Source organism: Rhamphochromis sp. 'chilingali' (assembly GCF_963969265.1).
Source record: "Rhamphochromis sp. 'chilingali' genome assembly, chromosome: 17".
NCBI lineage: Eukaryota > Metazoa > Chordata > Actinopteri > Cichliformes > Cichlidae > Rhamphochromis > Rhamphochromis sp. 'chilingali'.
In genome coordinates, this window is record NC_137944.1 from 20,545,869 (window position 1) to 20,571,839 (window position 25,971).

Genomic DNA, 25,971 nt, shown 5'->3' on the forward strand with positions numbered 1-25,971 from the left:
AGTTGCTGCCGTGTGATTGATTGATTCGATTATTAGAGCAATTGAAAAGGTATAACTACAGAAACAGGTGAGTATCTTTTGTACCCTAACAAAAAAATAACCAAAACAATATTATTTTTTCCTCTTCTTCAATGTGGTCAATTATGCCTATCAAATAAACATTAAGTGGCTTGTGTGTACATATTTAATAACTTATTTATGCCTAAATGGCACTTAGTAGAGTGCTTTTATTACAAAAAATACTTTGAACTCCTTAAATCTGCCCCTGATGAATACCCCCATATTAATTTAAAAAGATATAATTAAAAGTAATAACTTGAAAAATCATTAGCAGTAAAAACTGAACTGAAATGAGCAAACAAAAGTGTGAAAATGAAACTGAAAACAAATCCAAGATACAAAACTATACTAGGAATCCTCAACTGCTTATACACCATTTTATTTAATGTCCTCAGTTCAAATTTACTTGTTTCTTTCAAATTATTCAGATCCAGGACTTTATTTTATTGCTCTCCCTTAAAAAAAATCTCTGCTGTCAGCAGGACATTCCTTTCCCACAAGTGGTCTACACACAGAAAATGATTCAGACTGAAAGGAAAACCACAAAATGGCTTGAATCGGAGCGTTGTGCTGTTGTTACCATTATAGGTTGTAGAAAAGAATCAAATTACAGAGAGGTGGGACTGCCAGGAATACAGCATGGAGCCTGGCCAACCACTTTCAGTTAAGTGGGTGGAGGCTTAATCCAGTGATCCACAATCAAGATGAATTCACACCACATTCCTGTAGCAACTTTTTATTAGAAAAACATTTTTTTAAACCAGGAAATAGCAGTCCAGAAGTGAATGTTTGGGTCACATCCTGTATTTGTACATTTTATTTTGTTATGTTTGAGTTATTTAAGATACATTTCCAAGACGGAGGAGATTTATGTGGGCAATTTCCATCTTTCTATATGTCAGCGCTGCCATCAGTCACCGGGTTTGACCCCAGTCGAGAGTTTGCTGAGGTCTGAAAACGACAATATGTGGAGCAAACGTCTTGCATTAAACACAAATTATAGAGGGTAAAAAACTAAAACACTATACATATCAGAACAGTGCAGGCGGGATGCCGTTTCCAAACAGGAGACTCCAGGAAGTCGGGATCTTCCATTTGTTGGGCTGTTTGCTCTGAAAGGAGAATTGGAGAACAATGATTCTCCTCACAGTGACATTACCACTCCTCTGAAACTTTAGGTTGCTTTAATGCTGCGCCGTGGTGTCACTTACATTATCGTCCAGCAGATGGAGCCAGTCGTTGAGGTGGTTCGCCAGAGCGAAGGCATCGGGGATGTTGTCACCTTCTGAACAGAAGAGCAGCAGCACAGCCAGCGGGAGGTCCTCTTTGCAACTGTGCAGCACACGTGATCACACAAACACAAATAATATTAACAAGGAAGTCTTACTGAGGCGTTTCAACATACTGAAAAAGTGTCTGAACACACCTTTATTGTGATTTATATTGGAATAATTATTAAACTGTAACAGTGACCCATGCTCTTACACACAAAAATAAAAATTATTTTAAAACCAGCTCCCTGTGTTTTTGATGATCTTTTGTCTACCTGCAGGTCTCCTGTCTCTACCTGTCTGTGTAAAGTCCTTTGGTGATGCCTCCTCCGGGGATGCAGAGTCGTGGTTCCGTGTTTCCGTCTGTGAGTCCGGGGAAGGCCGGGACTCGCTCCATTTCCCTCCAGCCCAGCTCCTTCAAAGCGTCCGCGCTCCCTTTCAGCAGGGACGGCGTGACCAGGTACCTCAAAGGAGTGCTAGCAGAGACACGTGTTTGTTGAGCAGACATGATTGAAAAATGCAAAAGTGAAGAAATAAGGCGATGGCGTCGTACTTACCCCTGCAGCTGCTGGTCATCTCTCTGGTAGGCGTGGCTGCTGGAGAGGACAACAGTCCTGGAGAAGCCGCTGGATTTGATCCAGGACACGAGCAGCTGACGAAACTTTTTGGTCTTTGACTGCAGTTTAAACAAAGGTAGAACAAAAGAAAACAACAATAGGCATACAGTATGAAAGGAACTCAGAGAATGAACTGACGTCATACTGATGACTGATTGTTACCTGAAGAATTGGTGCTCTGATCTGAAGGACCGCCAGCTTCAGTTCTGCTGCTGCGTAAACTGTGGATTACAGAGGGTTACTTTTCTTTTGACTTCACAGCAGCTGCAGACAAAACTGCTGATCACCTGACTGATGGTTGACAACAACAGGACTAATGTCAACTAATAAGACAGTGCTGATTAAAAACAACCAGAAGATCACAGTTGGGATAGCGGACATCCCAGCGCACAGCAGTAAAGAGACAGTAGACTTGAAGGGAACATTTCTGAGTTGTTTTGTTTTTGTTTTTAATTTCTGATCAGAAATGTCGACATCTCTGTGTTAGACAGGCACCAGCAGTGACCCAACTGTACCTTCAGCAGGAGTGTGCAGCTCCTCGCCATCTTCTTTGCTGCTGGCATACGGGTTGTTCCCGGCCATCGGGATGAGACAGTCAGTGTGTATGTGGCCCACCCTACTCATGTTCAGAGTGGACACGATGAGATCCACGGCCAGCTGACCCACGTTACCTACAGCCACCGCAGGCTGGAGGAGGAAAGAGGGAGAGAAGTAACAAAAGTAAAGAGAAGGCGAGAATCGTTTTAATCACTTTTTCCTTTTCCTGAGCACATTTTAGTTGTGCAAAACATCTGATAAAGAAAAACATGCGTTAGAGAGGTCCAGTTTTTACTAGGCCTCTAAGTTTTTTTCAAGTTTTAGGACAGTTGCATTTTTTTTTGTAGTTTTATTGCACTGTGCAAGTTTAAAGTCACCCCTTATTTCTTTATATTTTGCAATAACAATGGAAAACAGGTGCAACAAATTGTTCAAACATACATGGAAATACAGCAGGCAAAAACAAATTTGTACTATTATTCTTTAACATTTTCCATAGATGTAACTAAAACAATGGGAATAAACGTTGCCATGCATTATCGTGACAGGGTGCGCGTAGTGTCATGTGTCTGTCATTCATCCCTTGAGTTAGGTGTCTTTTATGAGCTTGAATGATTCACAGGTAAATATTTAGTGGCTTGACACACAAAAAGACTGCTCTGAAAATACAAAGAAATAAGGGCTGGCTCAAGACTGTGCCTCTGCGTCCCTCCACAGTGGACTTTAAATCAATAAGGCTGTAACCGTGGCGCAAACACCCAGCTTGAATCCAAGGGGTTTAACAGGACTTTTGCATTACACGTGTAGGAATTAAAGGTATTTTTATACACAGCCAGTTTCTTGGATGAAAATCACAGAAGTGAAGCTTTTGTTTTTCCCTGGTGATTACACGAGTCTCATATGAAAGCATGAAGCAGGAACTGATGGGAGGATTATTTTCGTCCGTCACTCACCATGACGAGGGTAAAATCTCTGAAGGAGGGTGCTGAGCTCTGCGAGGAGATAAACATGGTGCTGTTCAGCCAGCAGGCACACACGACCCTACAAGCCTTCAGATAAACAAACTAAATTAAAAGTTAGACGTCTAAATTACAATCCCAAGGCAACTTTCGCTTCTATTTTCATTCCTCGCGTTGTGGACCTGCTCGGCTCTGTGTCGACTGTTGATGACGGTTTCAGTACCACGCGGGGATGCCCAAGTTAAATGTTACAGTGAAGCTTTGTTTGTTTTTTAATAGTTTTAAGTAGACTTCTTTAACAAGCATCCACAGATTTGTTTAAAGCTCCAAGTGTTTTTTTTTTTACTTACTGTCATTTAAAGTGGTGTTTTATGTGTTTCTATTACGATCAGGCATGTTAACGGTCAGACTGTAGCTCTGCAAAGATTTACTGCGCGTTAGAGATCCTCAACTCTGTTGCCTCAACTGTGCTGTGTTCATTTATCTATCGATACATACATCCATAGATCCATCCATCCACCCATCCGTCCGTCCCTCCTTCTGTCCTTATATGTACTATTGTATGTGTGGTAAAAACATACATAATTTATTTACACTCGGCAGAATTGCACATATAAATATATATACATGCTTCACAGAAGCATCAGGAGTCAGCTGATGTTCATTCACGCTTCCTTTCATTTTTATTCTATTTTTATTTCTCTTTAAATGAAGGATGCCTTCAAGGATGTGGTAAAGGGATAATATATTCCTCTCCAGCTTGTTGTGCTTAAAGTAAGATTAAAGGTGGTGTAGAAGATGAAAATTGCATAACAATCAGACATGTAAGTTACTAAAGAGAAACAGCTTTAATTAGTCAGTTTGCAACAGGTCAGTAACATGGTTGGGCATAAAAAGAGCACCTTAGAGTGGCCGAGTGTCTCAGAAGTAAAGATAGCCAGAGGGTCAACAATCAAGTTTACAAATTCTGGAACAATTTTAGAATAATGTTCCTGAATGTAAACTTTATGAAGATTCTGAGAATCTGTAGGAATCTCTGGGCGCAACAGACAAGGCTGAAAATCGATACAGGATGTCCGTCATCTGTGGGCAAGGCGTTAAAAGCAGGCCTGATTCTATCATGGATATCCCTACATCTGTCACAGGGTGGAAGTAATTTTAATCTTTTATTCTGTGAGTTTCACGGTGTCTGCATGCTTTTATTTTGAAAGTGAACTACTTCCAGCCCACATCTCCCCAATTAAAATAATGTCTTCGCTGGGCTAAATCTAATTTAAACTGAACTGAGGCAAAGTGAAAAACTGTTCTATGGTCAGACGAGACAAGATTTGAAATCTTTAAAGTCAGATGTGGTAAACAAATTATGAAACCAACTGAAGAAGATTTCAATGTAAGGGTCTTCAAGCAGCTTTTTAAACTTTTTTAATGTGTCTGAAACAAGCAGAGCATCATTTAAAACACAACTTAATGATTCTGTTTACACTGTATGCAAGAAGCCATTAACCCTGAGTACCCCACATGTAAGAGTTCATCATTATTATTATGTGATGTACTGCTCTGGCTGCAGAGCGTGGGTGTCTTCAGAGACATATTACCTGGGTAAAGGTTCAGGATGAGTCACATCTAAAGCTGCAGCTCGAATTTCTCCAGACTGCAGAGCTTTGACTAAAGCATCCTGATCAACAACCAGACCTGAAACATGAAAAGTCACAAAATCAGGCTGAAAGCACAGAGACTGGTGAGGACTCGCATCTCTGCTGACGTTGACCAGGGTTGCAGTGGGTTTCATGAGGGACAGCTCCCTGTGGCTGATCAGGCCTTTGGTTTCAAGGGAAAGGTTGACAACGAGCACAACAAAGTCGGCCTCCCTCAGCAGGTCATCCATGTTCTCACAGTAACTCGCCCCCACTGACTGCTCATCTTCAATTCTCCTGAACAATACACACACACAAAATAATCACAAATGTACAATAAACACTGTATTAACGTCAGATTTAAAATTGGGATATTTAATATATATTTAAACAGCATCAAGTCAGTTAAATTTCTGGTATATTGATCAGTTGAGTAGCAGAGGGAGTTTAATCAGTATCAAATGCTTTGGTGATGATAAAAATTAACACCAGGTGCACTAAAGTGGCAACAATGAGACAAACCTTAAAGCAGGAATTGGTTTTACAGGCGGAGGCTAGTGACATTTTTCTCTCTTCTTCTTTTCAAACTGTTTTGTCCCTAGTTTTGTATTTGGCTAGGCTCAGTGTCACTACTGGTATCATGATGCCTGGACCCTACAAAGGCTGCACTAGTAGTTGCCAGAAGATTTGCTTCCAGCACAGTCTCAAGAGCATGAAGGAGCTTCCAGGAGACAGGCAGTTACTGTAGGAGAGCTGGAAAGTCCTTAACTCATCAGCAGGACTGGTATTGGCCTCTTAGTGCAAGGAGGAGCCTGATAAGCATTGCCTGAGCTATAAAATAACCTCCAGCAGGCCACTGGAGAGAATGTCTCTGACTAAACAATCAGAAACAGACTTCATTAGGGGGTTCTGAGGGCCCGACATCCTGGCCCTGTGCTCACTGGAGCCTGGTTAACATATTCAATAGAATACCAGAATTGGCAGGTCCAGGGTGGGCGCCCTGTGCTTCACACTGAGATCTGATTTAATTTTGTGTTAAAGTGTTCCTTTAATTCTTTTGAATAGTGTGTATTCATTTCACTATAGCAGGATATTTTCGATCAGTTATTACAGAATTTTCTGTCGCATAAACTCAAACTGTCCAAACTGTGCTTACCTTCTGTTTCTGTTGTGATACAGGATCTTCATATCAAATCCTTTGCTTCTCCGAGCAATTCTGTATCCGATGTGTCCCATTCCTATGATCCCCAGAGTCGACCCGGTGACTTCAACTCCCATCGGGTTTTGTGGTATACTGGTAGTATTGGGGTCAACAGCTATTTGGTGACCTATGAGAAACATTTTTCTGCTTGTAATAAGGTTGCTTTTCTGCAACCTTATTACATTATTACCACTAGCGGCCCAGCAAATTTTAGGGTTGCAGTTATGCTGCAGTAGGTCTAAACTGCTGGGGGATTCCCATTATGCACTGAGTTTTTCTTCTTCAGTCAACTTTTTCACTCGTATTCTGTTTATACACCTCTCTACATTAAATTATTTAATTATTATTAATCTCTGGCTCTCGTCCACAGCGTGTCTTTATTCGGTCTTCCTCCCTTAATCCCAACCAGTTGCGGATTAAGGGTGCCGCCCCTCCCCGAGCCTGGTTATTCTTCTTGTTGAAAAGGAGTTCTTCCTTCCCACTGTCACCAAAGCACTTGCACATATGGGGGCCATATGCTTGTTGGGGTTTTCTCTGTTTTCTTTCTTTTTTTCATTGTAGGGTCTTTACCTTACAATATAAAGCACCTTGAGGCAACGGTTGTTGTGATTTGGCGCTATATAATTTTAACATTAAGTTATAAAAATTGAATTGAATTAAAAAGTAGGCAACACAATGGCCTCAGTAAAAGAAAGAAATGAGTTCCAATAGTGACCAGTAGAAAACCACCACATTCACACGGAAAATAGGGTACACAAGATTTATTTTTCTTTCAAAGCTGGAGATGTAATTCTGGCCAGCAGTCCAGGGCATAAGTGCACCATGGTCAGAGTTATCAGCCTGGTTCCAAACAGGAAAAGATGGTCACTCATAAGGACAAGCAGTCACATATCAGCCTTGCAACTTCCCCAAAAAGACTTTCCACCCACCTAAAAGGCCTTGTGTTAGTAGGAAGTGAGTAATAATAATGAGTAAGAATTATAATAATAATTACACATATTTTCCACTGAAATGACATCAACATACTTTAAAAACATGTGACATGTAAAAATAAGAAGTTTTTTTTTTTTTAAACTCGATTAATAAACTAAGAGTGGTTGCATTCAAGCTGCAACTTTTCTTTCGTTCTTTGACTTTTATTGCAAGTTTTTTGCTAACGTGAACATGAAACAGTTTTTCCTCAAACGAATTAAAGTTTCAACAGTCAGTCAGAGATTCAACACAGTTTATCCTATAGCAGGAATATTGTCCTATTCTTCACAAAAACCTACGTTTTTACAGTTTGTTGCCCAACAAGTGTCCACAATAAAACCAAAGAGCCAAAAATAAATCTCTAACTAACACCAGCTCACCTTCTTTTATAGGAGGGACAGAAAAAAATAGAAAAAATTCTTGGCAATATTAATTAAAATCATTTCAACTTGACTTCATTGGGAACAGGTAGGCCATTCACAGCTGCTACGGCATTATCCACCATGCACTGAACCGTCCGTTTTATTGTAGCATAGGTGTAGGTGCCAACGTGGGGTGTGATGAGTACATTAGGCAGGCTGAGGAGAGGGTGATCCCTGCACAGAACACAGCAAGAAAAGCATCAGGAGACAGCTGATGTTCATTCATGCTTCCTTTAATTTTCATCCCATTTTGTGTGACTGCATGCACAGGCTGGTAAAGGGGGGATATTTTCCTCTCCAAACAAAATGAACACATCAGAGAGAGCGAGGAAAAACGGCTCAGACTGAAACACCACAGAAGACAACAAAAGTGCATGATGACAGAATCATTTCCATTGTTAATACCTAACCAAATCACAAACACTCTCAGGGAGGTAGGTGTAATATTGTCACAATCTACAATGAAAAAATACTCTCATGAATTTCTCAAGGCAAAAAAATGGAATACTATTCAATGGCCAAGTCAGTCACATAATCTCAACCCAATAAAAGATCCTTTTCAGATAGTGAAGACAAAACTGAAAGAAGAGAGACCCACAAACCAGCTGAAAAAGAAGGCGGATGCAGTAAAGCTCTGGCAGAGTAGAAAACACAGCATCTGGTGACACTCATTGGTTCTAGACTTCAGTAAGTCATTGACAGCAGAGGATTTTTAAACAACTGTTGAAACCCGTCCTTATATTTAGCTTTTGTTTTTAGTTTTTCCAATTAATTTTGAGTGTCTAAAAAATGTGTAAATGTATATATAAACATGTCTGTAATTCCTAAAGAGTTAATCTATTACTTCTGTTGAACCCCTTGAATTAAAGCTGAAAGTCTGCGTCTTAATCAGACTGTTTGATTTAAAATCCACTGGGTGGTGAACAGAGGGAAAATTACAAAGATTTTGTCTTTGTCTGACAAATAATGGACTTAACTGTACATCTTGAAAAAATATTAAATGTAAGATTCTTCAAGCGTCACACTGAAACCAGCACTGCATGGCTTAAAACACAACTTAAAGGCCCTGTTTTGTTCTAATAAGAGTCTGTTTACACTGTATGCAAGAAGCCATTAACCTTGAGTGCCTCACATGTAAGAGTTCATCATTATTATTATGTGATGTACTGCTCTGGCTGCAGAGCGTGGGTGTCTTCAGAGACATATTACCTGGGTAAAGGTTCAGGATGAGTCACATCTAAAGCTGCTGCTCGAATTTCTCCAGACTGCAGAGCTTTGACTAAAGCATCCTGATCAACAACCAGACCTGAAACATGAAAAGTCACAAAATCAGGCTGAAACTCAGAGACTGGTGAAGACTCGCAGTCACAGTATCCTCACCTCTGCTGACGTTGACCAGGGTTGCAGTGGGTTTCATGAGGGACAGCTCCCTGTGGCTGATCAGGCCTTTGGTTTCAGGGGAAAGGTTGACAACGAGCACAACAAAGTCGGCCTCCCTCAGCAGGTCATCCATGTTCTCACAGTAACTCGCCCCCACTGACTGCTCATCTTCAACGCTCCTGAACAGCACAAAAAAAAAAGCAATCACAAATGTACAGTTAATGCTGCCACATTTATTAATGTCAGATTTCTTTAAAAGCTGGGATTCAAAAACACTATAGTGCCAAAAGCATTTGCTCACAAAACACACGATGACCTCAAATGAATGTCGTGTTTTTAATTCCGCTCCGGACTCGTGAATCTCAACCCAGCAGCAGCGGTAACGTTTGCACGTCCTCTCCCGTTAATGCGGCAGGTGAATAATCAACTAACAGTGCATATTATGTTAGCGCGATCTGCCTTTTTACAAAGCCTGCCATTACTGTGCATTTAGGTGACCATGATGAGAGAGACAGACAGAGTCTGGCTGGCTCAGATGCTGGCAGTTCTCGCTGCAGTCTACCGGTAGCATCTCCTTTCGGGCCAGGATAGACGAAAGTTCAGTAAGTGAATGTGTTTAATTGTAGGCAGGGACATTACTGGATATTCTTGTGTAATTGCTACAGAATAATTTATTTTATACTTTGTTATTGCTACAGAAGAATATTTATTTTATTATTTTACGTTTACAATTTTTTTTTCCTGGGGACCCTGTGACACCCCATTGAAGAGCCATAGGCTGGATCTCTTAAGATCTCACTGTTGGGTTTGTAAGGCCATGTTACTCCTAAATTTCTATCTTGTTCAAAGAGAAGATATTAAACAAAGTTCTAAGCTAATCGACCTCAGTGTTCTCCTTTTTTAAAAAGAATTGATAAGAGAATTGATAAAGAATCGAATCATTAAACAGAATCGAAAAACGGAATCGGAATCGTGAAAATCTTATCAATACCCATCCCTATTTACAACGCTACATCTGAGTTTTGCATTGGGTGAGTGAATACTTCTGGCAGTAGTGAAGTACTGTGTATCTATTCAGGTCACTTTAGCAGGATTTTTTTGATCTGTTCGATGAATTGGTGCTTACCTTCTGTGTCTGTTGTGATACAGGATCTTCATATCAAACCCTTTGCTTCTCTGAGCAATTTTGTATCCGATGTGTCCCATTCCGATGATCCCCAGAGTCGACCCGGTGACTTCGACTCCCACCAGGCTTTGTGGTATACTGGTAGTCTTGGGGTCAACAGCTATTTGGTGACCTATGAGAAACATTGCCATATTTCCAGTTTAAATATCTTTGGGTTTTACTCAAACTGCTCCACCCTGGGATCAGATTTCAACCTTTGACCTCACCTTCAACTATCTTTCTTGCGGATGCCAGCAGCAGACCCATAGCCATATCTGCAGTGGCGACACTCACCACGCCGGGCGTGTTGGCCACCTTCACCCCGAGACTGGTAATGTACGGCACATCCAGGTGGTCGATGCCCACTCCTCCATTGGCGACCACTTTTAGTGATGGAAGCGAGCTGAACAGCGACGGCTCGGCTGCAGGGAAGGAGTTCCACATCAGTATGGCCTGGATCTTTGGGCCGTGCTGCTGGGGGTTTTGTAGAAAGTCTCTGAGGCAGATTATGTTGAAGTGTTGTTTTATTATGTCAGTGACCTCTTCGATGAAACCCTGCTCGCCCACCTCTGAGATCAGAGCCCACGGTTTGTCCTCTGCCATCGTCTGATTGGATAAAGCACAGGATTCGTAAAGGAGAGGGTAAACAGAAAAGAAAGGCACTGGGACCAGTTCCCACCTGTTTCCAAACTTTACACTACGATCTGGATTATTGCCTAGCATTGACATTAGTTAAAATCCAGTTTTATCTTTTTTATTATCCCCAAATGTATCATCCAGATGACTAGAACCACTGACAGGTAAAGTGAATGACATTGGTAACCAATGCTACGGTGGTACCTGTCAAACATTGACGTGTATTTAGTATTAAGTACATAAGAATTGCTTTTTCTAGTCCATTTCCTGAACATTGTAGTTTCACTACGGCAGACCCACGTCATTGACAGCTGCCGTGACACCATTACGTAGCCAAGCTCGTAGTGCATTTTGCTTGGGAAGGTTTCTAATGAATCGCTGCATTCTTAAAGATTTTGAATGGAGTCAGGTGACCAAACAGAAAAAAAACCTTTTCAAATGGAGTTTAAAAAAATGGATGTACATGGTTGTATTTTCTGTGATCGTGAGTTGGCAAATCTTTTATTTTAGTGTATTACAATGCAGTACTTATGGTTGCAGGCCAGGGGACTCATCCTGCCCCAGGATGTGAAACAACTGTGAAAATAATCAAGACTGGAATCTGTTCAATGAATACTACCAATTTGCTTTTAACTGAAATATTTGTATTCACAAATGCAGAATTTTCAAGGCTAACCCTGACTTGACTGGAAGAATGATCTAAATCTGTTTAGTAAGTTTCCGAAGGTATTTAAAAATGGATCAGCCCTTAAATTATTCTCATTACTTAATCATTTTAAGTTAATCTTACTGAGTGACCCAGAATTATGAAGAACAATTACCAATTAACAAAAAAGTTTCAACTAATTCCTCTTGTGGGACACCCACACTGTATGTGTGCAGAGCTTCAGCTCCATGCACTCAATGACTCTGGAGAAATTAAAGGACATAATAGTTGACATGAAATTCTCAGTTGATTACTCTACCTGTGTGTAGGGTTGCCAACTCCCTGAAAAATAAATAAGGGACACCTCGTGGCCAGGGCCGGGCGACCCAGTTGTCTTCACCCTTCCCAGTGTGGTGAATTTTCTAGCTCTTTTTTTGTGTGTGAAATTATTTTTTTAACCATTTGACTTGAATTTGATTTAAGTAGATGTTTATTCTTTGTGATATGAACACATGTGAAACAAATGATCATTTAGCCATTTATTTTTAGCTCAAAATGACAACATTAACACAATAAAACAGGTCTCCTTCTTAAACAGAAGCCTGTCATGCTTAACTTTTGAGAATATAAGTAAATCTTTCTTTAAAAGAACTCTGTCCTGCTTAACTTAAAATAATAGAAAACAATAGAAAGAAAAACATTCTTGTAACAGTGCACATTTAGTGCATTTAGTACAATTGGCTTCAGTTGAGGTATTATTTCAGCTTTTCTAATGCTAATCAGCTGCTCCTGTTTGTAAACCCGCTTGTTCCCATGATTACGCATCTTAACTCATCATCATTATTCATCTATGTATTACTTTTATGTATTAGTCATCTATTTGTAATCATCTATCCTTGCAGTCGTTTATTACACAAAATAAATTATATTATCACACTTCTGGCCACATAGCGCTGATATTCACCGCACATGCCCATATTAACTTTTTCCAGCCAGGTGTTTTCCTTTTCCCCATTCTTCCCTTTCTCTGAGGGGAACAAACATTGCTGCTCTAATGCTGGGCTCACACTGTGCGGTTTTAGGCCCATTTTGAGCCGATTTTTGAGTGATCTTCATCGTGCATCGTGTAGTATACGTGGGGTAACGAGAAGCGATTAACACCTCACGACCAGCTCCCGATCATCAATCGCTCGTGAGGGTCTCATCACAGCCGCTCACACTGCTCGCGCGCAAACACGTAAACGTTGGTGTAAAAGACGGAGCAGCACGGCTGTGCAGCGTGTGATCTGGACACAAGCGATGGAGGCACAACTTGTAGAACTTTGGAAAGCTCATCCGAGCCTTTTCGATGTGGCCTCACAAAATTATCACGACCACAACAACCATGAAAATAGTTGGATTTACACTGCTGCTCAATCACAGCTGCCTGATCAATGTTTTTCATTAGCAATTTAGCAAAGTTGATGGTGGTGGTGTGTCTGTGTGAGTGAGAGACAGAGAGAGCGAGCGACAGATTTTCTGTTATAACCTTCATTTTATGGAGGCACAGTGTGAGTACTCAGGTCGCATCAGAGCATCGGGCCGTATAGTGTGAGACCTGCATCGTGACCTACCAACTTTTAACCCCTGCGAGTCAATCGTGCAGTTTGAGCAGGAGCTGAATAACGCGACTGAAAAAAATCGCACAGTGTCTGCCCAGCTTTAGGTGTACTGTCGTCCGAGACTTGCACCGCAGTGTCGGCGTTTGTTTCCCTGTTGGCCATGCTTCTTGTTGTGGTCATCTGTTGTCTTCCGGTATTTTCTCCGTAAGCGACCTTTCCTCGACCAATGAGATAATCTGAATTGTCATACTCGAATTGTCATAAGTGTGCTGTCAGCTCATTGGTCACAAAGCAGGAGAGGGGCTGGGAATTATGTTTTCAAACAAAGCGTTAATTCCATTAACATTTATAGACTACTTTTGATTCTCACTGTATTACGGGACAAAGTGCGTCCCTTATTAGCTCAATACGGGACGTGTACTTTTGTTTCGAAATACGGGACGATTCCGTTTTTTAAGGGACGGTTGGCAACCCTACCTGTGTGCCAACATTCACAAAGATGCCGCAAGATTCCAGAGAAATTAAAGGAAATTTCTTCTCAACTGCAAGAAGATTTGACTGAATTTCCAATAGAAGTAAATCAAATGAAAAATTAAAAAACATATTCTCTTCATATCCTCATTTTCATTTCTTCATTTACACACACACACACACACACACACACACACACACACACACACACACACACATTTACTGTGTCTTCAAAGGCACACTATAATAAACGTAATTCTGATGTGTCAATCCTTTTTTTTTAGTCTGTTGAACAAAAATAAGCAACGAAGGAGAAGCGCTACCATAAAACTTAGTGCAGGAGCGCAAGAAAATTTAAGCCGCAGATAAGCGGCGGTTAGCTTCACGGAGATCATTTTAAGGTCGTTAGGATTCTCAGCTCTCTTTTCCCTACTCCCTTATGTACCATCCTACTCTCTTTCCTTGACCTCGATGACATTTCGAAGTCAAAGAAAAGTTGTTAAGAAAAGGCGACAAGGTGTACTTTTGGAAGGTATAGCCCTAATGTTTTCTTAAAATCACCACGTTTTTCATTAGCTCAGTGTTTTAGGTTAAATGCTCTGTGAGACTGTCGGTCACAGCCCACCCCTGGACCAGGCTCAGCAGCACGACCCACAAAACCTGTTTATGTTGTAAATTCACTCACAGTTGTTGAGCTCTTTCCCGGGTGCTCCTCAGAGAGGAAGAACTCTTTAAGGAACGCGCAGGATTTCAAAATAAGGGCTCTTAAAAGCAGTATGACTTGAAACGACAGATGTCTCCTTAACATGGATTTCTTATTCAAACATTTAAACTTAGATCATATTATTACATAACTGGACGTCTTTATTTACTAAAAATGACAGCTCACTTATTGTTTTTAATCTTATATATATATATATATATATATATATATATATATATATATATATATATATATATAAAAAACACCCAGCACGCCCCTGCGGGCGGTTTATCCTTCAAGCTCGGGTCCTCTACCAGAGGCCTGGGAGCTTGAGGGTCCTGCGCAGTATCTTAGCTGTTCCCAGGACTGCGCTCTTCTGGACAGAGATCTCCGATGTTGTTCCTGGGATCTGCTGGAGCCACTCGCCTAGCTTGGGAGTCACCGCACCTAGTGCTCCGATTACCACGGGGACCACTGTTACCTTCACCCTCCACATCCTCTCGAGCTCTTCTCTGAGCCCTTGGTATTTCTCCAGCTTCTCGTGTTCCTTCTTCCTGATATTGCTGTCATTCGGAACCGCTACATCGATCACTACGGCCGTCTTCTTCTGTTTGTCTACCACCACTATGTCCGGTTGGTTAGCCACCACCATTTTGTCCGTCTGTATCTGGAAGTCCCACAGGATCTTAGCTCGGTCATTCTCCACCACCCTTGGGGGCATCTCCCATTTTGACCTCGGGACTTCCAGGTTATACTCGGCACAGATGTTCCTGTACACTATGCCGGCCACTTGGTTATGGCGTTCCATGTATGCCTTGCCTGCTAGCATCTTGCACCCTGCTGTTATGTGCTGGATTGTCTCTGGGGCATCTTTACACAGCCTGCACCTGGGGTCTTGCCTGGTGTGATAGACCCCAGCCTCTATGGATCTTGTGCTCAGAGCTTGTTCTTGTGCTGCCATGATTAGTGCCTCTGTGCTGTCTTTCAGTCCAGCTTTGTCCAGCCACTGGTAGGATTTCTGGATATCAGCCACCTCCTCTATCTGCCGGTGGTACATACCGTGCAGGGGCCTGTCCTTCCATGATGGTTCCTCGTCTCCCTCCTCTTTCTTGGGTTTCTGCTGCCTGAGGTATTCACTGAGCACTCGGTCAGTTGGGGCCATCTTCCTAATGTATTCTTGGATGTTCGTTGTCTCATCCTGGACTGTGGTGCTGACACTCACCAGTCCCCGGCCCCCTTCCTTCCGCTTAGCGTACAGCCTCAGGGTGCTGGATTTGGGGTGAAACCCTCCATGCATGGTAAGGAGCTTTCTTGTCTTTATGTCAGTGGCTTCTATCTCCTCCTTTGGCCAGCCTATTACCCCAGCAGGGTACCTGATCACGGGCAGGGCGTACGTGTTGATGGCCCGGATCTTGTTCTTACCATTCAGCTGACTCCTCAGGACTTGCCTGACCCTCTGCAGGTACTTGGTGGTTGCAGCTTTTCTAGCGGCCTCTTCATGGTTCCCATTCGCCTGTGGGATCCCCAAGTACTTGTAACTGTCCTCTATGTCTGCAATGTTGCCTTCTGGTAGTTCAATCCCCTCAGTTCTGACTACCTTCCCTCTCTTTGTTACCATCCGACTACACTTCTCCAGTCCGAACGACATTCCAATGTCATTGCTGTATAGCCTGGTAGTGTGGATCAGTGAATCGATGTCTCGTTCACTCTTGGCATACAGCTTGATGTCATCCATGTACAGGAGGTGGCTGACAACTGCTCCGTTCTGTAGTCGGTATCCGTAGCCAGTCTTGTTAATGATCTCACTGAGGGGGTTCAGGCCTATGCAGAACAGCAGTGGGGACAGAGCATCTCCTTGGTAGATCCCGCACTTGATGGTGACTTGTGCTATGGGCTTGGAGTTGGCCTCTAGTGTTGTACGCCACATCCCCATTGAGTTCCTGATGAAGGCTCTTAGGGTCCCATTGATCTTGTACAATTCTAGGCATTCCAGTATCCAGCTGTATGTATATATATATACATATATATACATATATATACATATATATACATATATATATATATATACACATATATATATATATATATATATATATATATACACATATATATATATATATATATATACATATATATATACATATATATATATATATATATATATATATATATATATATATATATATATATATATATATATATATATATATATATATATATATATATATATATATATATACACACATACATACAGTGGGGCAAAAAAGTATTTAGTCAGCCACCGATTGTGCAAGTTCCCCCACTTAAAATGATGACAGAGGTCAGTAATTTGCACCAGAGGTACACTTCAACTGTGAGAGACAGAATGTGAAAAAAAAAATCCATGAATCCACATGGTAGGATTTGTAAAGAATTTATTCGTAAATCAGGGTGGAAAATAAGTATTTGGTCACCTCAAACAAGGAAAATCTCTGGCTCTCACAGACCTGTAACGTCTTCTGTAAGAAGCTTTTCTGTCCCCCACTCGTTACCTGTATGAATGGCACCTGTTTGAACTCATCATCTGTATAAAAGACACCTGTCCACAGCCTCAAACAGTCAGACTCCAAACTCCGCCATGGCCAAGACCAAAGAGCTCTCGAAGGACACCAGGAAAAGTATTGTAGACCTGCACCAGACTGGGAAGAGTGAATCTACAATAGGCAAGCAGCTTGGTGTGAAAAAATCAACTGTGGGAGCAATCATCAGAAAATGGAAGACATACAAGACCACTGATAATCTCCCTCGATCTGGGGCTCCACGCAAGATCTCATCCCGTGGGGTCAAAATGATCATGAGAACGGTGAGCAAAGATCCCAGAACCACACGGGGGGACCTGGTGAATGACCTGCAGAGAGCTGGGACCAAAGTAACAAAGGTCACCATCAGTAACACACTACAACGGCAGGGAATCAAATCCCGCAGTGCCAGACGTGTTCCGCTGCTGAAGCCAGTGCATGTCCAGGCCCGTCTGAAGTTTGCCAGAGAGCACATGGATGATACAGCAGAGGATTGGGAGAATGTCATGTGGTCAGATGAAACCAAAGTAGAACTTTTTGGTATAAACTCAACTCGTCGTGTTTGGAGGAAGAAGAATACTGAGTTGCATCCCAAGAACACCATACCTACTGTGAAGCATGGGGGTGGAAACATCATGCTATGGGGCTGTTTTTCTGCCAAGGGGACAGGACGACTGATCCGTGTTAAGGACAGAATGAATGGGGCCATGTATCGTGAGATTTTGAGCCAAAACCTCCTTCCATCAGTGAGAACTTTGAAGATGAAACGAGGCTGGGTCTTCCAACATGACAATGATCCAAAACACACCGCCCGGGCAACAAAGGAGTGGCTCCGTAAGAAGCATTTGAAAGTCCTGGAGTGGCCTAGCCAGTCTCCAGACCTCAACCCCATAGAAAATCTGTGGCGGGAGTTGAAAGTCCGTGTTGCTCGGCGACAGCCCCAAAACATCACTGCTCTCGAGAAGATCTGCATGGAGGAATGGGCCAAAATACCAGCTACTGTGTGTGCAAACCTGGTAAAGACCTATAGTAAACGTTTGACCTCTGTTATTGCCAGCAAAGGTTATGTTACAAAGTATTGAGTTGTATTTTTGTTATTGACCAAATACTTATTTGCCACCCTGATTTACGAATAAATTCTTTACAAATCCTACCATGTGGATTCATGGATTTTTTTTCACATTCTGTCTCTCACAGTTGAAGTGTACCTCTGGTGCAAATTATTGACCTCTGTCATCATTTTAAGTGGGGGAACTTGCACAATCGGTGGCTGACTAAATACTTTCTTGCCCCACTGTGTGTGTGTATGTGTATGTATATATATATATATATATATTTATTTCAAAGCTTTAAGCATTATTAATACCTCAGGCTCTTCATGCAAACAGAGTCAGAGAGAGTTATTTCGATCACGTTTGTTCATAATGTGATTGTTTACTTATTACCGTAACAACGATAATAATCAAGTAACAATTAAAAATTAGTAACGAGGCAATCCTTTATATCTTAACCCTTATGTGTAACCAAATTCAACAGGTGTAGACTTATTAAACAACGCGTGCGGACATATATGACAGTTATAGACAGATATACTTGACAAAAGGAGCTTTAACAACAACAACAACAGCAATAAAAGCAGCTAGCATTCAATATTATTATCTTATTTTTTTTATTCATCATTTCATAGGAAGCTTTTAGTTAAGGTCACTGCCCCACTTGAGTGGCTCCAAACTGTGGTGGTTTTACACACTTGCCTAACAAGTGAAAGACGCCCAGAGACACAAATCCCTTTGGGGTTGTGTCAGGAGCATTCCACATAAAAATAAAGAAAGAAATTAAGAAATCATCCTTAAGGTGTGTGGAGAGGAGCAACAAAGTAGTGAAAAGAAATAGGTTTGCATAAAAATTAAGAATTGTTGAACAGAGGAAAATAGATACTCCTGCTGAAAAATAGTATTATCACTGTTTAAGGAAGTTAATTTGAAAGATCATATTTGTTAAGCAAAAATACAGAGAGACTGAAAGAGTCTGGGGCAAAACTGACTAGAAGAGAATAATAAAATAGGAATAAATGGGGATAGTAGATCCCTTACTGGATTATCAGCCTAATAAAAGATTAAAAGCTAAATAAGTTGAAAATGGAGCTGATTGAATTGAATACAAGTGCAAAAAGGATGAATTGGATCTGGAGCATAAAATAAACTAGATCATAATTATAATATATACAAATTAATAATAGCAATAATAATTTAAACTAATATTAATACTATTAATAATAACAGAGCTGGGATGAAAACCAGATAAATAAATCACACAAACACATAATAAATGAAATAGGGAGGTTTGTGTGGTGTTTGGCAAATATAGAAGGTAGTGGTGATGATCTAAGAACATCTGGTGTGGAGGGTGTGACAGAAAAATAAATAAATAAGAGCATATTTTGGTTAGAAAGAAGATACGAGAATCAAGATGCCATCAACAAATAGATCTAAGTGAAATGCAGGAGTGTAGAGGATAATAATAATGGCTCAGAGATTGCATGTCAAATGTACAGTGAGGTTTAGTTATCACTTAGCTTTGCTATGTGTTGTCTTGCTGTTCATATGACTCGGTTTAATAAACCCTGTTTCAAGAATTCTGCTCTTTTCCAGAGGATCTTTGATTTTAATTGGATCTAAAAACTTGGTTACCTTGTTGTCTTCAAAATTTCTGACCCAACATCATTCGTTTCCATCATTTTCCACGCTGCACACACACAATCTGATACTAAATGATACAGGTCACAGGATCTCCTGAATGTCTTCACTGTAAATGAGAAGCTGGACAATACCATTACTTTCTTTAGCTGGCACACAGGTTTGTGCGGGATCGTCGCCTTAAGAACCCAAGAGGCAAGTGCTGGAGCCCACAGGTTCCTTACACGCCGGGTATAGCACAGACTGCTCATTCTGGCTGAAAAGTTAGTGATATTATGCATATTAATTACGAGCTCAGTAACAAAGAGCCCGTAGGCTGACAAAATTATTCCAAACATTCCTGTGTGCTTGGAGAGCAAGTTTTTTTTTTTTTTTTTTTTAATATTTTTATTGAGAGACAAGTGTACAGTAGTTTACAATGACAACACAATCTGTTCCCCTCACATATTTTTTAGTTTTTCTTACATGAACAGACACAATAACACACACACAGGCACACCTACACACACGCTTAAGTAAACAAACAAAACAAAACCTAATAAGAAACCCAAAACAAACACAAACCCCAAAAGGGGGGAAAGAGAAAAAAAAAAAAAAAAAAAAGGGGGGGGGGGGGGAAGAGACATGATATTAATCAGCTGGTAGAGCGTTTAATGACTTGCAATAGTCCACGAAGGGGCCCCAGATAGAATAAAATTCTCTGTATTTGCCCTTCGCCACAAGGCCTATCTTTTGCAATTTAAGAGATGACATCACATCTCTAAACCAAAAAGAAACTGAAGGTGGCTTTGAAGATTTCCAAAGGAGTAAGATGCAACGTCTAGCCAAAAGTGATGTAAAGGCTAATATTTTGAAGTGTGTAGGGTCGGTTAGACCAGTGTTGACTGGAAGCCCAAAAACAGCTAGAAAAGGGTCCATGCAGATTTGGGTCCCAAGAGCTTTGGAAAGAATAACTGAATACTGACTCCAGAAGCCATGGAGTCTTGGGCACAGAAAGAACATATGGCCTAGGTCACATGGGGTGGCATGACATCTCTCACACTGATCCATCACTTGTGGGTAAATCTCAGACAGACGAGACTTTGAATAGTAAACCCTGTACAACACCTTGAACTGGATGAGTTGTAACCTGGCACAGGACGTACTATAACGGACATTGGATACTGCTTTCTCCCATTGCTGATCCGAAAAAATTATTCCTAACTCCTGCTCCCAAGCCCCCCTAATTTTAGCAACGGAATGGACATTTAAATCCATAAGTTGTTTATATATTAAAGATATAATTGACTTCTTATTGGGTTTAAGGGATAAGAATTCCTCCCATGGTTGGACATTTGGGAGAAGAGGGTAGGAGGGGAAGAGAGCAGAAGTGCAATGCCGTGCCTGAAAATAACGGAATAGATTGGTAGCCGGAAGATTTGTTTCTGAACACAGGTCTAAAAAAGTTAAGAAAGTGCCATCTTTATAGAGATCCTTAAATGTATTAATACCATGACGCTTCCACTGTACATAGGTACCATCAATGAGGCCAGGAGTAAACAGATGGTTCTGCGTGATGGGCATGTGTACTGACGCAGAGATGTACTTAAAATGACTCCTGAATTGTGACCAGACCCTTAGACTAGACTGTACCACGGGATTTTGGGTGAAATGAGAAGGCTTAAGTGGTAGTGGAGAGAATAATAAAGCTTCTAAGGATGAGGAAGTGCACGACAGGCGTTCCAGTTTGCACCACAGCAGGTCTTGAGATTCAAGCCAATGGGTCAATTTGTGAACATGAGAGGACCAATAGTAAAATAAAAAGTTAGGCAAGGCAAGACCACCATCAAATGTCAGTCTCTGTAATAATGATTTCCTCACCCTGGGGTGTTTCCCTCCCCACAAAAACGATGTAACTAGCTGGTCTAACTTTTTGAAAAAAGCTTTAGGTAAAAATATAGGAATACTCTGAAACAGAAATAACAATCGAGGCAAAATGTTCATCTTTACAGCATTGATCCGACCAATTAGGGACAAAGGTAGCGATTTCCATCTCTGAAAATCTGATTGAATTTGAGTCATTAAAGGGGAGAAATTGGAAGAGTATAGAGAAGACAAAGTACGAGTCATGTTAACTCCCAAATATTTAAAGCCAGCAGGGCTAAGTCTAAAAGGAATGTCAGATTGTTTAAGTGTAAGACTTAAAGAATTTATGGGGAAACATTCACTTTTAAGAAGATTTATTTTGTAACCTGACAGAGAGCCGAACTTGTTTAGTAGAGACACAATCGATGGTATGCTAGATAAGGGATCAGAAACATATAGAAGCAGGTCATCTGCATATAAAGACAATTTTACGTCAAGGCCTGACCGGGAAATACCACGAAAATGAGGAAGGGCCTTCAAAGCTACAGATAGGGGTTCAATTACAATAGCAAAAAGTAGGGGGGACAGGGGGCAACCCTGTCTCGTCCCGCGTGACAATGAGAAGTAGCCAGAGGAAACACCATTTGTATAGACACTGGCTTGGGGTGCCCTGTACAACAGTCGAATCCATGAAATGAATCTGTCCTTGAAACCAAATCTTTGCAAGACCGCAAAGAGAAAGCTCCACTCTACACGATCGAAAGCTTTCTCAGCATCAAGTGAGATAACTACTTCTGGATTAGTGGTTGAGTGTTGGGAAAGAATGACATTCAAAAGCGTGCGGACATTAAAGAACAGCTGGCGGCCTTTAATAAAGCCATTCTGTTCATCTGAAATAATAGTAGGAAGAACCTTTTCAAGGCGAATTGCTAAAATTTTAGCCAAGACTTTAACATCAACATTCAGCAGTGAAATAGGCCTATACGAGGTGCAAGACGTAGGATCCTTACCCTTCTTTAAGAGAACAGTAATTAGTGCTTGAGACAATGTAGGGGGCAATAGACCACGTTCAAAAGATTCATTATACACTGAAAGAAGTAGTGGGGCTAACTTGTCTATAAAAGTTTTTAAAAATTCAACTGAAAACCCGTCAGGTCCTGGTGCCTTACCATTGTGCATGGTCTTGATTGCATGCACAATTTCATCCAGCCTAAGAGAGGCATCTAATTGTTCAGCTATAACAGGATCGACAGTGGGCATTGTAAGACCGTTAAAAAAAGAATCCATCTCTGAGGCGTCAGCAGCAGATTCAGATTCATATAGGGAGGAATAGTACGTCTTAAACACCTCGTTTACTTCCTTTGAATCAGAGACCGAGTTGCCTGCCGCATCTTTAATCTGGGAAATTAATCGAGACGAGGCCTGACGTTTTAACTGATGGGCCAAAAGCCTTCTGGGCTTATCACCATATTCATAATAAGTCGCACGCGCACGAAGTAAAAGACGTTCAGCATCTGCCGTAGAAAGTAAATCAAATTCAGTCTGCAAGTCAAGTCGTCTTTTATGCAAATCGGGAGTGGGACTGTCAACAACCTGTCTATCTATGTCACAAATTTGTGTAGTCAAAGTTTGAAGTTTGGCTTTGTGGCTTTTAGTGGAATGGGCAGAGAAAGAAATTATTTGCCCACGCACATATGCCTTAAGAGATTCCCAAAGCAATGACCTCGTAACAGTATTGCTGTCGTTAAACACCATAAATTCATCAATTGCGGATTTGATAAAGGTAACAAACCCCTCATCCGAAAGCAACAAAGAGTTAAATCTCCAGGGTGAGGAAAAAGAGGACTGGGCTATGAGCTTGATGTCAACGCTAAGTGGTGCGTGATCGGAAATGACAATAGGATGATATGTAGATGACAGTACTTTTGGAATAAGGGAACCGTCCACAAAAAAATAATCAATCCGCGAAAAGGACTGATGTACCTGAGAAAAGAAAGAGTACGCTCTGGCAGTAGGGTTAGAAAACCTCCAGGGATCTACAAAACCATTCTGAGACATAAACTCAGAAATAGACTTGGACATAGAGGATTGGGTCAGGGTCCGAGGATTCGAACGATCTAAGGCAGGATCAATAACACAGTTTAGGTCACCACCCAATATCAAAAGATGAGTATCAAGGGAAGGGAGACTACTCAAAAGTGCATCTGTAAAACCTGGATTATCAAAATTTGGCGCATACACATTGACTAAGAGGACGGGTACATTGTACATGGTGCCTACAACAACCAAATACCTCCCGTTTTTGTCAGCTTTAATCTCAGAGGCTGTAAACTGTACCCTTCTGTTTATTAAGATCGCCACCCCCCTGGCTTTTGAATTAAACATTGAATGGAAAGTATGACCCACCCATGGGCACCTGAGCCTAAGATGATACCGATCTCGCAAATGGGTCTCTTGCAAAAACATTACATCACTCTTTAAACGTTTAAGATGCGTAAATATTTTAGATCGTTTAATTGGGCTATTCATACCTTTGACATTCCAAGTTAAAAATCTAATACCACTATTGCCTAAGGACTGACCTGAAGTGCTGATCATTGCAGAAAGACAAAAGAGAAAATACTTATTTCTTCACCCCCAAAGAAAGAACAAGTGGGAAAAACACACTCACACAAACACACAACGCAAACCCACAACAACAAAAGTACAGCTTCAGAATAAAAATAATAATAACACGTCAAACACACCCACCCGCCTCCCCCCTGCACAGCAAAAGCCCCCATCCCCAAACGACGGAGACGGCAGTGCACGCTCCCACCCGGAGCAATCTGAACAAAAACGCTCCCGACTACGAAACGAACCGTGTCAAACCAAAGCTCCAACAGAGTCTTTTCTCAATAGATTAAAAGGCACAAATAAAATAAAAATAACCCAATTATATTTTACTATTAGACAGGTAAAACAAAACAAGTGTTTGGCAGAGTAACAAACTTAGCTTACCACAATGATGTTTGGATTAGGATCATACGCTATTTCAAACAGACAAACATTGTCCTGCTATATCTTTTATCTTGTGGTTATTGTCTTAATATATTCCTTGGCCTCATCTGGCGAGACGAAGTCGCGCTGCATTCCTTGATAAGTGATCCGTAGTCTTGCCGGATAGAGGATCCCAAATCGGACTCCCTGGATGCCGCGAAGCTGGCGACGGACCTCATTGAAAGCCGCACGGGCCCGCGCTGTCTTAGCGGTGTGGTCGGGGAACACAGAAATGGTCATATTATTTATCTGCACTCTCTGCAGCTCCCTGGCCTTCTGGAGAATCCTAGCACAGTCCGCGTAATAGTGCAGCCTCACAACCACAGCACGGGGACGTTCACCGGTGTTAGGTTTGGGGGCCAAAGTTCGGTGGGCTCTGTCTACAAGCGGCTCCTTCCCAAGCTGAAATGCCTCCATCAACAGCACGGACACATCTGTAGCGGACAGGACGTTCTCTGGCACACCAACAATGCGTATATTATTGCGGCGAGACCTGGACTCCAAATCCTCGCATTTATTCTCCAATTTGGCCAACTCCTTTGACATCGCATCAACTTTGGCTTGGAGGTGGACAATATCATCTGTACATGTGGAGAGAGACTGCTCCATCCCCGTAACCGTGCTCCTGAGGCCAGCGAATTCCTGCCGCATGGTAGTTATATCTGAGGAAAGGTCCGTTTTTAGTTGCTGTATGTCGGACCTGATAGACGTGAGATTCTCCGCAAACGCTGCCGTCAGTTCCTTTTTAAACAGTGATGAAATTTCTTCACGAAGTTCAGAGAGGAGTTCAGCCTTCGTGAATTTTTCCGTATCGACGAGCGGCGTGTCGGGTGACCCAGGCCGTGGCGAAGTTTTACCACGAGGCGGGGATGCAGTGTTAGCAGCAGGCCGCAAGTTCGGCTGAGAGGTGCTTGCGCTCTTATTAACCTTACGCGACATTGTAAACACAAAAGGCAAAAACAGTCTTGTCTCGGAACTATACAAAAAGAAAAAACCCGTCAAAAAGTGCCTGGAAATGCTAGATAATAACTAGACTCTGCAGGAGCTACGCTCGGTGCGACCTACGCCATAGTCACATAAACCGGAAGTCAGCAAGTGTTTTTAAAATAAGTAAGAGAGCTACCTTTCAGCTGAAACCTGGGTGGTTTGTCTCTGCTGCGTCCTCAAACTGGCATGAAGAGCGAGCTGGTGGGAAAAGAGCTTGTTCTAGAGAAATATTAAACACATAGACCTTACGAGGATTATTTCTTTGACAGCACATTGTGACATGTACTCCCTCCAGCACGGAGAAGAGAGAACGGGAAGAAACCACTGTTCCCAGCGACTGGGCAGGTGGCTGTTTCCTGGATGCTGATTGGTGCACCAGCCTTAGAGAACGATCAAAGGTCAGTCGCCACTGTCCATAAAGAGACAGTCCATGAAACTCAAAGGAAGTTTAGAGTACATTTGGTTTATAAGTAATCTGGAAACCATTTAATGACAAGGGCAGAGTAAAAAGAAAAAGCGTCATTAGCACAAAATCAAATAACAAATTTTTACATTATGAACAGTGTTTAAC

The 25,971-nt window shown here is 41.5% G+C and overlaps 3 protein-coding genes across 6 annotated transcripts; all 3 read right to left on the reverse strand.

Annotated features, from left to right (window-relative positions):
• Positions 1–780: 780 nt before the first annotated feature.
• psmg2 (proteasome (prosome, macropain) assembly chaperone 2) lies at positions 781–3,652 on the reverse strand. Its single transcript, XM_080863928.1, has 7 exons — positions 3,439–3,652; positions 2,464–2,635; positions 2,111–2,169; positions 1,889–2,007; positions 1,628–1,807; positions 1,272–1,392; positions 781–1,172 (listed from the first exon to the last, which is right to left on the reverse strand). The coding sequence occupies exons 1-7, from the start codon at positions 3,493–3,495 to the stop codon at positions 1,092–1,094; spliced, it is 789 nt and encodes a 262-aa protein (XP_080720054.1). The 5' UTR covers positions 3,496–3,652; the 3' UTR covers positions 781–1,091.
• Positions 3,653–4,175: 523 nt separating this feature from the next.
• Positions 4,176–6,897, reverse strand: LOC308384868 (putative 2-ketogluconate reductase). Of its 2 annotated transcripts, XM_080863502.1 has the most exons (3): positions 6,235–6,897; positions 5,197–5,375; positions 4,176–5,136 (listed from the first exon to the last, which is right to left on the reverse strand). In XM_080863502.1, the coding sequence occupies exons 1-3, from the start codon at positions 6,417–6,419 to the stop codon at positions 5,036–5,038; spliced, it is 465 nt and encodes a 154-aa protein (XP_080719628.1). In that variant the 5' UTR covers positions 6,420–6,897; the 3' UTR covers positions 4,176–5,035. The 2 variants fall into 2 exon arrangements, with proteins under 2 accessions (XP_080719628.1, XP_080719627.1); XM_080863501.1 differs by having other exon boundaries at positions 4,176–5,375.
• A 128-nt stretch (positions 6,898–7,025) lies between these two features.
• LOC308384676 (putative 2-ketogluconate reductase) lies at positions 7,026–25,701 on the reverse strand. 3 transcript variants are annotated; one of them, XM_080863233.1, is made up of 6 exons: positions 25,537–25,701; positions 10,446–10,824; positions 10,180–10,351; positions 9,054–9,232; positions 8,883–8,979; positions 7,026–7,847 (listed from the first exon to the last, which is right to left on the reverse strand). In XM_080863233.1, the coding sequence occupies exons 2-6, from the start codon at positions 10,819–10,821 to the stop codon at positions 7,691–7,693; spliced, it is 981 nt and encodes a 326-aa protein (XP_080719359.1). In that variant the 5' UTR covers positions 10,822–10,824; positions 25,537–25,701; the 3' UTR covers positions 7,026–7,690. The 3 variants fall into 3 exon arrangements, with proteins under 3 accessions (XP_080719359.1, XP_080719358.1, XP_080719360.1); XM_080863232.1 differs by lacking the exon at positions 25,537–25,701 and adding an exon at positions 14,258–14,396; XM_080863234.1 differs by lacking the exon at positions 25,537–25,701 and adding an exon at positions 13,114–13,260.
• Positions 25,702–25,971: the final 270 nt, after the last annotated feature.